General features: G+C 50.9%; 1 protein-coding gene and 1 long non-coding RNA gene across 5 annotated transcripts in view; one reads left to right on the forward strand and one right to left on the reverse strand.

The window, feature by feature from the left end:
• Window positions 1-920: 920 nt before the first annotated feature.
• The window catches only part of Smad3 (SMAD family member 3), a 117,063-nt gene continuing 101,348 nt past the window's right edge, over window positions 921-16,635 (reverse strand). For 2 of the 4 annotated variants that reach the window (XM_035443757.1, XM_035443758.1), the window contains exons 6-8: window positions 9,864-10,076; window positions 8,962-9,099; window positions 6,613-6,974 (exon numbers count right to left, since the gene is read on the reverse strand). In XM_035443757.1, the coding sequence (XP_035299648.1) occupies window positions 6,628-6,974; window positions 8,962-9,099; window positions 9,864-10,076 (698 nt within the window). In that variant the 3' untranslated portion in view covers window positions 6,613-6,627. Of the gene's footprint in view, window positions 4,764-6,217; window positions 6,975-8,961; window positions 9,100-9,863; window positions 10,077-16,635 lie in introns of those variants that run through there. The other 2 variants (XM_027414784.2, XM_035443756.1) reach the window with 2 other exon arrangements.
• On the forward strand, window positions 4,760-8,139 carry LOC118238691. Its single transcript, XR_004769634.1, has 2 exons — window positions 4,760-6,228; window positions 6,625-8,139. It is a non-coding gene; the product is annotated as an uncharacterized LOC118238691 (long non-coding RNA).

Here is a 16,635-nt window from a genome sequence, read left to right on the forward strand (position 1 = left end):
AAGACTGTCAAGAGCACGCGCGTGGTCTGGGAACACCAGATTGAAAAGGAGATGCAGGCTCAGGGAAAAGGCAGATCCACGAAGAACTAGGAAGGCTCAGGGGCGCAAGGCCTTCCCAAAGGGGAGGGACAAGGTGCTGCTGAGTGATGGTAAATGATTCACTTCTCACAAATCACTATAATTAAGTTCTAGCCCAAGGAACAGATTGGGGTACAGGCCCATCCAAGTTAACTACTGAAAAGTCTCTACACAAAGCCTGGAGGGAGGGGCATGAAGATGGAAGAATAGACCAAGGATTACCCCTAAGGTGGGAATGAGGTGGCTTGTGGAAGCCTGCCTTAAGTGGCTCCTTCCTCAACTGAGGCCCTTACAGGACAGGTGGAAGGGGCTCCCTGAAGGATGGGGAGCCATCTTTGTTCCAGTTGTGCTTCATTCTTTGGTGTTTGGTATATCTCCTAATAATGGAAAGTTTCAGTCAGGATATTGTTTTGTTCTTGTTTTGAATTTAAAATTCAGAATGACACCCCAGGGTTTACAGGGGTGTGTGTCTCTGCAAAGATATATATATATTGGCATGGGGGACATGGTGACAGTACAACAGAGGACAGCTAGGGGAGGCCCAGCAGCAGGGCGCTAGGCTGGGATAGTGGCCTGCAGTCACTTGCCAAAGTTCTTGGTGTGCAAGGGGAGTGAACAGAGAGGGTTTCCACATTGTGCATCTGTGAGACTGGTATCATATCTGGGGGACCCAGGGACCCCTGTTGGTCCTGTGTGGTGTCCTTGGTGAGGTAGAGACCACTGCAGTGGGGCCAGGCACAGCGTTGCGGTATTGGCGCTTGCTGAGCTCTGAAGCACCCCCTACCACACCGGGCTCCCTTTGAAATGTTTACCAGGAGACAGCAGTAGGAATGAGACTGCGCTTCTAGCCCAGGAGCTTTACAGTGAAAAGTTTATTATTAGGAGGGCGCTTATAAGAGGGGACACGGCTCCTTAACATTGGGGTACAATGCTGTAAGATACAAAAGTTAGAAAAATCTAAAACACTATAAATACATGCTTTTTACAAAGATACTAAAGCCCTGGATGGCTGAATAGTGACAGTAATCTCAGCTTCCAGGTATCCCTAAATGAGAGTCCACACCAGCCCACTTGCCCTGGCAGCAGCAAAGGCTTCTGGGACAAAGATGGCTCCAATTTCTATGTGAAGTTTTCAGTCCCAGAAGGGAGGGGCATTGGTTCAGAGGACATGCTGTTGAAGAGCCTGGGCTTGACTAGAGCGGCCTGTTTGTGCATGCCACCACTTGTTAACCCAGTCTGGTCTGATTTTGTGGATCCTGTACCAAAAAAAAAAAAAACCACTGCAGCCTCGATCAGGGTTCAGGACTGGCTGTGCCTCAGCTCTACCGAGTCACTGTCCTGGGGGAGAGAACCTTTACAACTGTCTTTAAGAAATTAAATAGTTATCTGTCTGAATGGTTTTAAGGAGTTGTTACATAAATATGAAAAGAGCAGAATGCTAAACATCACTTTTGTGTTAACACCAGCCAACTGCAGGGGCCGTTTCAAAGGTGATGGCCATGCTGAAGCATGTTCCCCTCCATCCAGTACCTCCTGTCAGCCATGCCACATCTTTGTGTTTGACCCCCATCCTGGGGTGTGGCTTTCTACCCACTTGGGAAGTTGCTGAGCACTGTGAAGACTGTTACTTAAACAGGCCGATGATGGAACACTGATGCCACTCCCAGGAAATGTAAGTGAGCTCTGACCAGGTTCTGTTAATGTAAAGGGCACACACAGTAAGATATTCAGTGCAGAGCTGGAGCTGTGTCCCTTCTGGTGCAGGTAGTTTTCCAGCCTCTCAAGGACGTAAATAACAAAGAAAACCTTGGAAATGGCAGCTTGGGGCTAAGAATGAAGTCAGATACTCACCTCTGCACCAGACAGCTCAGGCACATGCGTGACCACACACACTATTAAAGAAAACCTTTGTGGTTTGAGTGAAAACATCAAGCCCTGGAATATATCCCCATTCTGAAAAGCAAGTTGGGGAAGAGCAAGACCACAACGCCCCGTAAGCACTGTGGCTCAATACATTAACGAGTAAAAAAAAAAAAATGTCACGGACAATAAAAATAATACAACACACTCTCAGGACAGTGGAGAAGTCTGCCAGCAGCCTTGCTAAGAGAGTCCTGGTTCTTCCTAAGAGAGTCCCTGCTCTCCACTCCAGGCCTTTCTCAAAATGCCAGGGCTTCTACAGAACCCCTGGAAGGTGGCCGTCTGTGATGACATGCCAGCACAGGCCTGCAATCCACATGCACTAAGTTAAGTTGGGGAGGCGAGGGGTACAAAGTTAGCTTCTCCAGGATGTTGAAGGATTTCTGCCCAGCACCAGCCATGTGGGTCAGTGTCAGCAGAAGCCTGAGGCTGGCACAGCACATGCAGTCAGGTCACCTAAAGGAACCACACACTTCAAAGGCCACAGTGGCAGCTTCACTGCTTTCCTCTTGATTTCCAACTGTTTTTTTTTTAGCAGAAGTACAAATGCTGTTCATACAAGACAAGATGGAAAACTAACTCAGGAGGACACTTAGATTACCCATACCCAAAGGACCTGTGTTCTCCACCATGGAGTGGCATTCTTTAGATTCCAAGCCTTTTATTTTCAGGGATGCCAAGAGTAGACCTGCCTAGAATTCCCTTGTACATCCTTCTCCAGCAACTGGCCAGTAAAGCAAAGGAGCCAAGGAAGTAACCACCTTTGGCAAGAAGAGAGGAAAAAAAAAGATAACTTCGTGCCTCCCAAGAGTAGCCATCAGCTAAGCACTGCAGGTTCTCGTGCATTTCCCAGATACAGAATGGGCTGTTGGGTGACTCCCATTGGGTGTATGGAGCTCTTCTCCAGGCTCCTGGGGGATGACGATGGGCCACAGGAAGCCCCTAGGAAACTAGGCAACAAATGGATAAGGCAGGTCCCCACGAGCCATCACCAATAGTTTCAGTAGAAATCACATCAGAACATCCTTGTGCTGGACCTGACTCAGAGCATGGGTGACATACAAGTTCCACGGACTTCCTGTGTCTGAAGAAGCAGCAGTCCACAGACCATTTCAAGCTGGCACAATGTTCACATCCTCTGTCTGTGCCCTCAGAGGATGGTAGGCATTCAGAACTGCCTTTGGGTTCTGTAGCAACAGCCTTGGGGAAGATGCTCACAGGCTTCTTGTATCTAAAGGAGACTTGGGGAACACAGCATGCCCAACTGGAAACATCCTTCCCAGCACTTCAGAGGCCACAGGATCCTGCAGGAGAGGCACCAGAATGTGCCCCTGAGTCTCTGGAGCATCAGAAAATTCATCACATTGGAGGGTGCACTTTCTTCCCTTCTGGAACAGGACAGGACTTCGGCAGGAAATCGATGCAAAGACATGGGATAGTCATTTCACAACAGAAACAGCAGCCAAGAAGTACCAATTGCAGGTGGCGATCCCATGTGCTGTGTTCTAAAAAAGCCGGGAAAGGGACTTTTTTTTTTTCCAGTTGAAATAATTTATACTCGTTTTCTCTGTAATTGCCACTGGGCACGGTGCTCATTACACAGTATCACTGCAGCAGTTTTCGGTGGCAGTCCTTTACCAAAGCTGGGTAATCTTACATCCCAGAGTGAAGATGACAGGCCTCTCTGCACCAAGCCTGCAATTTCCCAAGGTGTAAAAAAATTGTAATAGCCCTTTTCATTTGCCCATGTCGGCCTCGGATGTCTTACCTTCTGGTGAACTGGCTTCTGTAAATCTGTTTCCAAACCTCAGGGCAAGCAGCAGTTGCTGGGTCCACTCTAGTCTTCCAGCCAATGTACGTACCCAGGATTGTTTTTGTAAAACAAAAGACATTTCCAAGAACCCATGCTAGGTGAATTCATTAACGCAGCTGGCTCCATAAACCAACACAGCATATGCATCAGAATAAGGTGTCACCTCGCCTGGCCATGCACTCACTTTGCTTTCTGTGAGCACCTGGACAACACCAAGTCTCTTTAAGAGTAATGTGATAATAAGAGCTATATGTCCCATATACACTGAGCTTCAGCAGGTCCTTGCAAGGGAGAAGGAACAATGAAGACATGGCTCTTAACAGCTTTACCCACTGGCATGTTCCTGTGCATTCTGAGGGCGGGAAAATGCCGGTCGGTGCAGGCCATCCAGTTCACCAGGTACCCCCCTCTCTGTGAAAGTGGTGGGGCAGGACATGCTCCGTTGGTGTTTTTATCCACAGCTACAGGAATCTAGGGCACTCTTCCACACTCCAGGCCTTGAGAAATGCACTTTCCTTTTTAGATGGTCACATCCCAGATCTCTGTCATTAAACAAGGAGTCAGATGGCAACACACCACCTGTTAGCTCAAGCCACCAGATCAGAAGCCATTATTTGGGCCTCAAACTGGGGCACGTGACTGCAGCAGACACAGCTGTTCATAAATCATCCCTGGGATTGTGTGTGTGTGTGGTTTCAGAAACAGGTTGGTGCCTTAGTTGAGAGAAATTTGTTGTCTTTGACAAGAACAAGTTGGATGGAGTTCTCTTCCAAGGCCATTTTCCCCAAGCCCACCCTCCCCCACCCACGCCCTTCACTCCTAGTATCTCTAAGACACACTGGAACAGCGAATGCTGGGGGAGCCCATCTGGGTGAGGACCTTGTCAAGCCACTGCAAGGGCCCATTCAGGTGCAGCTCGATCCAGCAGGGGGTACTGGTCACTGTCTGTCTCCTGCAGAAAGAGGGAAGAGGTGGGAGACTTGAAAATGTCCAGAAGGACACACATGTCAGAGCCACTTCAAGCCAGAACTGTCTTCATGCTAGATACTGCCTAGAGGTGTACCAGTAATGAGACCAAACCAGGCCATACTCTTCCAGTCGAGGAGGGCTTTGAGTAAGTCAGGTACTGCGGAAGGGAGATGGCCTCAAAGAGTTAAAGAAAGAAGGTCAGTTCCCCCATGTGTGACCTGCCAGAATGAAGGTCTCCCTGGCTCCCAGCTCTGCCAATGGGTAGGTACCTGCAGCCCTTCTCCAGATCTGGGTCAGCCCCACAGTTTTCACGACATGTCTGTCTGATGGAGAGTGTTTTTACAAAGCACTGACAGAGCCCACATGCTTCAGGTCCCAGTGAGCTGTTATAATCCCATCTACAGCTTATTTTGGAAAATCTTACCAGCAGAACTAGCGGGGGAACAATTACTGGAAAAACCAAGGCACACCACACATTTCTTTGCCTCCAAAGCACTTTGTCTAAATTCAGACTACTTGGTGACGCAGCTTGCAGGCAAGCTCCCAGAAGCCTCCAGTGAGCAAAGGCTATCTGCTGTGGCGACATGCGGGTGCCAGCTGGAGGTGAGACCTGGGCCGCAGGCCCACTTACAGCTGCTTTAGAAAACTAGCCTGAAACCTTACTCTGTTTGGCCCACATTGCAGGAGGGCATGGCTGTTCTGGGAAGGGGCCGCACCCGCCACTAGGCTGCTATGCCATGCTGCCAGGCGGCAGTGACGCAGTAAGCTGTGTAGGACGGGGTGTGCTGGCAGGGTATCCTGCATGGTGATACACTGCCCTAGAGAGGGGCTTCTGCCAACACATCCAGGGCCATTATCCTGACCCTCCCTGATCATCATGGGCTTTGCCTGAATAGGGAGGCTCACGCTCAGCCTGGGGTGTCTGCCTGAAGGCAGTGGGCCTTCCAGTTCTTTTCCTTTGGGGTTTTTGCACTAACAAATTAATTTTCTAACCTTTCACTCTCATTCCCTAAATGATCTAAATCCTGAACTAAAGGTTGGCTCCGGCATTTCTCCAGCCAGACCTTTGGGCCGGGTCATCATAACATGGCTGAAGGCTCTTCCGCAGTCTAACCACTTGGGTTGCTTGCTTGGTCACCCTCCCTGGATTTCAGATTAAAGGGCCCAAAGTGCTTTGCTCCCTGGCACCATGAGGCATCCACGAAAGAACAGCAGCTCTAAGATCTTAATGGAGAAGCTGGGCTTTACAGACCTCCATCCTCGGCTGAGAATACGACTTTCCATAAGTCATGCTCATCGGGATTTCATTACGAATGGTGGCCCAGAGCCAATATTGAAATGGGTTTGGCTAGGGTGCAGAATGACTGCAAAACAAAATTGATTCCAAACATCTGGAAAAATGAAGAGAAGGGGTGAGGAACTCGCAAGGCGCTGGCTGCAGCTGATGTGTGGGTACCTCTATGTCTGTCTGCTCTGGGGGCTAGGGAGGAGGGATGGAGCAGAAGGGCATGTAGCCCTGCCTCCCAGAACGCTCCTGTCCAATATGGAGAAAGGAGACTAGATTCTCATTAAACCCAGTCTAGACCGTCTGAGGGCCTCAATTGAGCAGACCAGGTAGGCCTGGGTATTACTGGTGCTATATTTAAAGTGCTAACTGAAATCCTTTATAAACACTCACATCTCCTTTGTTGAGTTTACTAGTGATGGAGCCAGTGGTAGTGTCAGGGAGACAGTCACCCTGAGAGTCTGTCCCCAGAGAGACAGAAAACACAGCGGCAGCCAGGAGAGGCCAGGATGGAACGTCTCTTCCACTTAACTTCATGCATGTTCTTTTCCCTCCCTAGGCTTTAGCAGAGAAAGAATAATGCCAATGTCCCCACGCTGGGCCTGGAGATGCTGACCAAGCTTAAGAACTGCTGAGCACCAGGCAAAGACCATGCTGCTATACCTGGCCACCATACCTGCTTTCCCTGGTCCCCGAGGGACCTAGGCCAGTTGCCTGGAGTTGGCTCCTCCCCACCACCTGCCAAGAGCTCCTTAGTCACTGACCTGTACTCCGCTCCCCAGCCTTTGACGAAGCTCATACGGATGGTGCACATGCGAGTCAACTGGTAGACAGCCTCAAAGCCCTGGTTGACAGACTGGGCCAGGAGGGCAGCAAATTCCTGGTTGTTGAAGATCTTCAGGTTGCAGCCTGCCAACCACAGATAGTCAGATAAAGCACCCTGGAAATGCCCAAATGGCCTGATTCACACGCCTCAGGTGGCACATAGTGGTTCCACTCAGTGGCTCCCTGCTCTGTTCATCCCTATGCAAGGAGGGGGCTTCCCCATTCCTACACTTGATTGGTACACCCTTGCAGGGAGAAGCATGTACAAGGGACACTAAAGGCTGGCCCACATCCTCCAGCTGTGGGGATGTCAAATGCTAAGAAGGAAGCCTGGAAGTGGACTTGGATGACGCAGGGATCTTCTGGAGAGGCTGAGGCAGGACTCTAGGGTTCAGAGAGGCAAGGGACCTGAGCCTAGCTGCCAATGCCTTATGGTGTGGTAGCCACCTGGGGACAGGTGCTCCCTCATCGGTGCAGTGAGGTGGGTAGGGGGCCTACTGCGAGAGTCAGAAGCATCCTCCACCTGGCTCCTCTGATGGCCCTGCCTCATGTTGGGGCTAAGGAAGAGAGCTGGGTCACATAGTGATGTCTTGATTCAAGCTTGGGCCACAGTGACATCAACAACAATGTACCCAATTCTCCAGAATGCAGCTGGAGATGGGCACAAATAACATGGAAAATAAACCTTGTTTGAAGTCCTACTGCCCAGGTGCCAGGAGAGCAAGGCCCAGGAACTAGAAAACCAGCACAGACCCTATCAGCTGTGGACTCTGCCCTGCCTCTTCTGGTGATCCTGTGTCCCCTTTAAAAGGGGGAGGGGGATTGATCGTCAGGGCCCTGACAGACTCTAAGCTGACATGATATAACCAGAGATACTCAGCCTTCACCAGGGAGGGAGGTGGAGCAGAAAGGCAGAAGCTAGGAATACCACCCCTCCACCTCCATCCCTGCATGCTCCTGGGAAGGTGGGTAGACCAAAGCACAGACCACACCCACTCCTGGGGCTACAGCCCTAGCTGAGCCAAAAGACTGAACACCAGGCTAGTCAGCCAGCTCTCCACGGCTCAGGCCTACTGTGGCTTCTTCCCAGCTCTTGGACTTGGAGAAGTAAGTGTGGCTCATTCTGAATTCTTTCCCTAGCCTTTCTTAGAGCCACAGGGGTTGCTAGAGAGGAAGTGTGAGCTCAGAGATGTGAACTTTGTAAATAAAACCACAAAAGCTGCCAGAGCAGAGATCCATTCCTGGCTGAGATTGTCTGAGTTCTTTGGTTTACTCTGCCCACAGCCCACTACTCCATTGTCCCCTACTAAGCAACAAATGGGAAGAGGAGCTAGCTACGTGTGTCCCAGGCAATGGCCTGACACAGGCCACCTGCTATATGAGGAGTACTTTGGCTTTCCTCCTTGGTGGGGTCCAGCCCACAAGTTCTTGGGACCCATGAGACATCCTCAGAAAACCCTCAACTCCCCAGAATAAAACCCAAACTATCACTTCATCCCAGGCCCAGAATGCCTTTTAAACATCTAACTTTTATATGGTACATCCAGCCAGTGTCCAACCCTGCATTTCTTCTATACCCTTGTTTCAGTGTCCTCCCTGCCACATGCCCTCAGAAACTTCACCCCACCATCTCCTGTCACTTAATGTCTCCTCCAGGGTGTCCTCCCTGATCATCCATCCCACAAGTACATGCCCTTTCTCCCCATCAGCTGCTTGCCTGGGATTTACAGCCCTCTGTGTGTCAACACTCATCTGTCTTCATCTTAAACACTGTAAAGCTGTGAGTACAGAAGGGGCACCTTCCCCATCCTGCCCCAGTTCCTGTCACAGACCCCCAAATACTCTTCTGTTTGGAGGAGTGAGTAAAGGAAAGGGATCACCTCACACTGGTGGGTGAAGGGCCATGCCCTGGGTTACAGATTTGTTAGATGCTACCTCTGTTCTCATGAGCTTCAGTGGTACACAAGAGTCTATACAGGTACAGTGTGGACACCAGTGTGGAGGAAAGGCAAGGAAGCCTTCCCAGGCATGCCTCGGGTGGTGACCCCAGGGCCGCACTTCAGGGGCTTACCTGGAGGGATCTTGCAGACGGTGGCAGGGTGCCAGCCATAGCGCTGGTTGCAGTTGGGTGACTGAACAAAAATAGCACTGTCACTGAGACACTCTGCAAAGACCTCCCCTCCAATGTAGTAGAGCCGCACGCCTCTCCCTAGGGAGTCATGAGACACAGGGTCAGAAAGACCACCCCACAGGGCAACAAGGCAAGCTGGGGAGGGGCAGCAGACAGAGCTGCAAGTGGCTACTCCAAACAAGAGGAGCCTAGAGCCCAGCCCAAAGCCAAGTGGGAGAATGGTGGGCAGCTCTGAATTCCTAAAGCAGTTGGAATAGGTGGCACACGAAGGAGCCTGGACCCAGCTTCTACCACTACCCAGACCTGAGCTGTCTAGAGGACAGCCATAATAACCTACCTTAGTGACGACTGCAATGGTGCCTGGTGAGGGACAGCTGCTGCCGCCCCACTGCTCTAGCTCCACCTCCCCCCCAAAAGTCACAGAAGTGCCTTGGTGATGCCAGGGTGCTACTGAGGCATCAGCCCTCTGGCCCCTTGCCAAAGGGACCTCCCTGCGCATGGTTTCCTAGTGCAACTCTTGCTTTCCTTCATCACCTAAATCTACTCCAGATGGACAGAAATTAATTTTCAATTGGCTCAGCACTCCAGAGGTTATGTAAACATTGAGCTCTTCCCAATGGGGATGTCCCCTTATGCTTAGGAGTCCCAGAGTGCAAGAAAACAGCTCAACTTGAAGACTGGAGCCTTGTAGGACCAGGTGACATCTACACACTGCCTGTCCAGACCCTTACTGCAGCTGTACCCCACACTCCCACCTCCTCTCATCTGGGTCCAACAGTACTTGGTGCTAGGGAGTCTCAGTGCCCCCAGGAGGCAGCAGTGGGGGTGGGGTGACTCATTACCAATGTGCCGTCTAGTAAGTTCCACAGCTGCATTCCGATTGACATTGGACAGCAGGCCCAGGCAGAAGCGCTCTGAGTTGGAGGGATCGGTGAAGCCATCTACTGTCATGGATGGCTGTGAGGCGTGGAATGTCTCCCCAACTCGCTGGTTCAGCTCGTAGTAGGAGATGGAGCACCAGAAGGCTGGCTCACAGTAGGTCACTGGCTGTAGGTCTGCAGAAACAGAGTATGCCAGGTCAGTGGGTACCCAGGGAAGCTCTGAAAGCTCTCATCCTTTGATCCCTGACCCCAACTTCCATTGCACAAACCCTTCAGGGTACCAGCAAGTGAGATCCTCAGAGTCTGAGGGAGACCCTGCCAGCCTCTAAGGGAAGCAAACCAAGTCCATTTCTTCGGAGCCCACACATACCCTGCTCCGTAGAGTCTACCCTTCCTATGAACAGAAGCAGCCTTTAGAGACAGGCTAGCCCAAACATGAAATGGGTCAGGACCAGCCAGCACCAGGGCCAGCACTGTGAGCAGCCCTAAGTATGCTCTAGATGTGGTATGAAGTCATGCCATCTACAAAGTCACCTCCCAGCCTCTCTTCTGAGATTCTCAAAGGAGCCCATGTCAACCTCTGCCTCCCAAAGGGCCTTTATTTTGGTGTCATTCGGCCTGAGGAGCAATTTGTTATCTGTCATGTGTAATGACATGGCCACAGTGGCCTTGTGAGTTCAGCTGCACTTCATGTGTGAACAAGCAGACCAGAAATCAGGAACAGGAAGGGCCATGTGTCTCACAACAGAAACCTTGGCCCATCTTTTATGTAGTTGATAGCTGTTAGAACAATGGGACACAAAGAAACAGATTTTTTTTGTGGTTGTACAGCCTCTCAGCTGGGAGCTCCTCAGGGCAGACTAGCCACATGAAGGCCAACTCTCTCCTAGGATAGCTGAGGACGACTTAAAAAAGGAGTCCTCTCACATGGTCCAGCCTTCCACTTCATGTCTCAGTACCCATGTGGAATTAAAACAGCCCCTCATCACATCACAGCCTCCTATAGGACTGCATGTGCCCAGCATGGCCTCCAGATGCTCCTCCACACTGTAGCTGTCCTGCTGGCCTTGGGGAGGAGCTTCAAGTCCACCGCCTGCTCCCTGTCACCCATCTCAGATCTATACCCTCACTCTGGAATACTCCCAAGTATTCGTGCAGCCGCCTGGTGATTCTGTGTTTCTTTGTGCAGGCTAAGTATCCTGACCATCCAACTTGACTGTCAGGTCCTAGAGTCCCCACTCCTCCTCTGCATCGGGCTCCCATGAGAAGGGAATAGGGATGGCTTGGCACTGGCCTGAGAATCCTGTCTACTTCCCACCAGGCAACTTTGTAGAGAGCTGCTGGGACCTGTGCTCACTCTCTCTTGAGTGCCCAAGCCAAAGAGAACAGCAGATGCTGTGCTGCCCACAGGGAAGGTCCCAGGTGGCCCCTGGTGACATAGTGGCCCCAAGCTCCTGCAGTCCAAGCAGATGGTCCTATAAGAGTGAAGTGGGGACACAGCCCCCATCTTCACATAGTACACACTGCCAAAGCCAGCTCCAAGGTCAGCACACCCTAAGCTAAGGCAGATGGCAGCTTGGGAGAAAAGTGATAGGTTCAGATATAACGGGGTGGTCAAATGCATCCTCAGCCTCTACCTGGATACCAATAGCATACTTATACCTACTCATCCTCCCAAGTTCTGACACTACCGGATGTGTTCCTGGGCTTGAAAGTACTCCCCACCAACAGCCATTGCCCTCTATTGTTTAACCAAATCATAGAGTAATTCATTCATGCTCTCTGTGTCAGCCTGTACATCCCATCGTCTATACCACTGGAATGGTTGGATTCCCTGAGCTAACTCAAGTAAGATGTGGGCATGCAGCAAGCATTATATCATACTGACAGTGATAACCTTGACTATGAACTTAGGAACACCCTGGTCCTGTCTTGACCTTCCAGGTGCAGAAAGGCAAAGCTTCCCACCACCACCCCCCCTCTCTTCTCACGGTTAAGCAAGAAGCCGAGGGGATGGAGGCAGAGGATCAAAGCAGAGAAGGGGAGTGATGAGACAGGAGCAGCTGTGGCCTGTGCCCCTGGCTCCTGAGGCTGGTCTGAGCCACATAGCCACGTCCGGTCCTGGCTTTGCTCCATGCTTCCACATTCCAGTGAGATAAGCTAGATTCTAAACAATTTAGCCACTAGAATGTCAGCTATGCTGCTTTGGACATTTAAAAAAAAAAAAAAAAAAAAAAAAAAAGGCCCAGTGCTAGCCAAGGTTTAAAATGGGTCAGATGACCTGTCGGTGCTGCTAGCTGCTACTGCCCAGGTACAGGCTCTACCTACCTTGAAATGTGTCCCTGGGAACATGACCTTCTACCCTGGTCTGTTTCCTCATCTATGTCAAGACTGGTTCTAGAAGATAGCTGAAGCTGGCCATCTTAGTCACTGTTTCTGCCATGTTTCAACCTAAAGTGACAGCTTTGGCTGATCCAGGTCAGCCTTGGCTTCCTCGGTAATATGTATTAACAAAATCCTCACCCCCAAATTTCAAAGTCCTGTCTAGAATTCTGTGGGCCTAGCCCAGGCACAGGAGAGTTAGTGTTAAGGTTCCCAGGAACATCAACACCACCAGTCCAAACAAAGGCTGGCAGACCACCCATGGTATCTGTCATACCTGGACGAACAGTGTTCTGGGGAAGGGTGCACTTCCTTGGGAAGGATAGACAAACACGTCTGTGACATCGCCCCCCCCCCCAGGGACCCTGAACAGCACAGTAGGGAGAGTGGACTCAGATGCACATGCCATCATGACACACACAGCCCTGTGTCATGGCACCAGGGCACAACTCAAGAGCTGCCATTTCAAAGGGTGCTTGTCTTCTCTGGCTCACAAAGGGGCTTACTGGAGTAGCCCCCTCCACGGCTTTTGATTCTCTGCAAGGCCGCATCTTTGGGTCCTGTGCCCCCCCCCAACCCCCGCACCTTCCCACTACCAGCCCTGGAGGCTTCCTTCAGGCACTTCAGCTACAGCAGGTGCAAAGCAAAAAGTATAGTTACTATTTCTTCCTGTAATGGTAGCCCCCACCCCCATACACAAATCTTTTTCTAGCAGAAGTCAGGACTCTAGAGAGAAGACTGTCACTGGTGTATGTGATGGCAGCTACTGACAGCACTCTCCTCGACTCTGAGCTTCCTAGATCAAACAAAAAGGGAACATAGTTGTTAAGGTTTGGTCCTGAAATGTACCCCATAGGCTGATACAACTGAATACTTGGTTCCTAGCTGGTGCTGTTGTTTAAGGAGGTTATGAAACCTTGTGACACCGAGCCAAGCTGGCAGATGTAGGACCCTGGAAGCAGGCCTTGAGGGTTACAGCCTGCCCTGAGTTCTGGTTCCATGCTCCACTTCCTGATCTACCAAGGTTTGAACAAACTGTGCTTCAAGATCAGCCAACATGGGCTTAGCTGCTCCAGCCACCGTGCCATTCCTCTAGAGTGAACACACCCCAGGTTCCAGGGTTTTCCAACAAGGGCAGAGGTACTTTACACAGGTCCTAAAGATCTGATGTTCAAAGGCCCCTATCACAGCAAGACTGCAGGAGACTTGATGGTGTCCATGGATGATGCCCCAAGGAATATGGGTTTGCTCTACCAGCCCAAGGTTTCCAGATACCTGGAGTATCTGGAAATAAAGACCTTGACTCCACACAGCCCAGCTCCCACCAACCTGCCCAGTCCTTGCTAATCTCTTCCCAGAGCAGAGGTGTTGGAGACACGAAACCTCCACACTTGCCATCAGGGCCCCCACCTCCAACCAGCATGGTGTCAGCCAGGCTTCTCCACTGGCATGGGGCACTCAGTTCTCCACTGGCCCCTGGCCAGCCTAACGCATTGGCTGGCTTCAGTTCTGAGCCCCGTTCCAAGCTGGCACAGACTCTCTGTTTTGTTTAAGGAAAAGAAAACAGAATAAAACCCAGAAGGCGACACTCGGATTAAGGGGTGCCTATTAAAACCATGTGCAAAAAGATTCCAGTCAGCAGAAGCAAAGGGGAGCAGAGGGGCATGTCAACTTTCTCCTGAGCTGAGGCAGGCTTGTGTGGGCAAAGGTCTGCACAGTGGGCACCATAGAACCTGAGGTCAAAGCAGAGATGGCCTGGCTAGTCTGGGCCCTCCATATCTGTGGAGGATGACCTTGCCTCAGTCTTGAAGATTCTACCCTCCAACTCCACATTCCTTCTGGCTGTCTTTTCCTTAATTGTTTGCTTTCACTGGCGTGTCCTTCCCCATCGGTATGACCCTGACCCTCAGGTGACAGGAGACATTCCCTTAATGCAAAGTAATTCATTCCCAGCCACCTGGGCACCTTCTCCTACCTTATCCTGTGCTAGAGGGGTTGGCCCTCTGTAGCCCCAGCATCTGGGTCCTAACTCCAGCATGCCTCTAAGGTTGAGGCAGAGAGCTAGGACACACAATGAAAGAGTATAAGCTGCTCTGGCCTCCAACCAGTTTACTGAATCAGGAAAACAGCAGGGGCTGAAAACCAAACACCTGTGGCAGTCGACTTCCTTCCACCATGTTAAGTGCGTGCGTGCGTGCTGCATGTGCCTTGGGACAACCTCAGGTGTCAGTTCCCAGCTTCCACCCTGCTCAGCTGGCCCACGAGCTTCCAGGAGTCTCATGTCCCCACATCCCATCTTGCTGCATGATTGCTAGGATCATAGATACTCGCTATTCCATGGTTCCTGGGGTCTGAACTCAGATCCTCAGCTTGCACAGCTGTACCCAGTAAGTCACTTACCTAAGCCCCTGCCTGTGTTTTCACAAGCCTACTGAAGGCTGCAGCTACAGATAGCCTTTAAAAGGTACTGTGTCTGGCAGCATGGATTCAGCCGGCTTCTCTTCATTCCAGGAGTCTTTTGCTCCTGCCACCCAGCCCAGTCCTGTCCCAGCAGAGGAAGGCTTTCCCTGCCATAGGCACTCCAGGAAGCCATTACCACAACAGGCTCAGCTCTCTGCTGCCCCAGGGCTCTTACAAGGACCTCAGTTTCCTCAGCCCAGCCACACCCTACAGGTGTCACTGTGAAGGAGGGAGGGATTCAACTGCCACCTTTCCCTAACCTGCTGCTTCTTCCTCTGTTTTCCTCAATCTTCCTGACTTAGACATTTTGAACAGAAACACGCCCAGCTCACAGTCCCTGCTCTGCAAAACAAAGTTCCCAGGGGTTCACCAGGGCTAGCCTCCAAGCTCCATGCCCTGCTGGGGCTCAGTCATGCCTTTGGGCTTCCGTCACTCAGGGCAGTGCACTGCTGATTTAGAGAAGCAGTTTCACTGTGGCAGGAAGCTCAGCCTTCCCCAGACCTGTGCTGGGGCCTGAGTGCGGAAGAAAATGAAAGATAACCCGATGTTGTACACTTTCTCTTTGCATAATAATTTCTTAACAAGATCTTTAAAAGACATACCTGTAATCTTGAGATGTCACCATCTTTTTCTAGAAAGCACTGGGCTGGCTATAATTACATCAACTTGATACAAGCTATAGTCATCTGAGAGAAGAGAACTTCAATTGAGAAAAATGCCTCCATAAGATGAGGCTGTGGGCAAGCCTGTAGGGCATGTTCTTAATTGTTGATTGATGGGGAGGGCCCAGCCCATTGTGGGTGGGGCCATCATTGAGAGGGTGGTCCTGGGTTCTCTAAGAAAGCAGGCTGAGAAAGCCAAGTAAGTAGCCACTGCCCCTCCATCAGCTCCTGCCTCCTGGTTCCTGCCCTGTTTGAGTTTCTGTCCTAACTTCCTCCAATGATGGACTATGATGTGGAAGTATAAGCCAAATAAGCCCTTTTCCCCCAATTTGCCTTTTGGTCATGGTGTTTCATCACAGCATTAGTAACCCTAACTAAGGCAACACTCTCGGTGTTCTCATCTCCACACTGCCCTTCAGCCCATTGCTGCTCTATCCTGCACCACACACAACTCTGACTGCCCTGTGCAGGCTGTTCTCAAACTCCTGGTGCCACGCCTCACCTCTTCTAACATCTCATCTTGCACTCCTGAGAAGTCTCCTCCGCTGTCACTGACCTTCAGGGCCTCTACCTTCTGGCTATTGTGCCCATGACCCTATCTTCCACCAGGTCTCAGGCCCTTGCCTTCTGTCCCTAGCCTATGGCTCTGGCTCTCAAATGAGTCAGGCCCTTCTCTCTACCCAATCTACCTACTCCCATGACATGACGTCAGCCAAGCTTGCTGTGGTCTTTCTCTGTCTCTCTCTCTCTTCCTTCTTCTTCTTCATTTTTGTTTTTTGTTTTTTGTTTTTTTGTTTTTTCTGGACTGTCAAACAGTCCTGGCTATCCTGGAACTCACTCTGAGCACTGTGTGCTCTATAACAATGCCTTGGACCGACAGCAAACACGAAGCAGTGGTTGCAACTTTATGCCTTGGGCCCCAGCCTCCCTGACTTTCCAGGGAGGTTTCAAGGCATAGCAACCTCTGTCACTTCTCTCTAGGCCTCTCACACCTCATCACGGCAGGCCTCCTCGTGGTCCCAGTCCTGTGCACACAGCCACTTTGTATTTCTTTCGTATTTCTCTAGTATGTTTGTTCACCTTAGCTTCCTTCAGGATGGCCACCAACTACTTAGGTTTCTTTCTGGTTTTCCTCTAATAACTCATCAAATTCAAGTGGCCAGATTACCTCTGTGACACTGCATGAGGATCTCACCATAACCCCTCTGGCACACTGGCAACCTCCTGCT

This window comes from Cricetulus griseus, chromosome 4, assembly GCF_003668045.3.
Source record: "Cricetulus griseus strain 17A/GY chromosome 4, alternate assembly CriGri-PICRH-1.0, whole genome shotgun sequence".
In the NCBI taxonomy this organism is placed as follows: domain Eukaryota; kingdom Metazoa; phylum Chordata; class Mammalia; order Rodentia; family Cricetidae; genus Cricetulus; species Cricetulus griseus.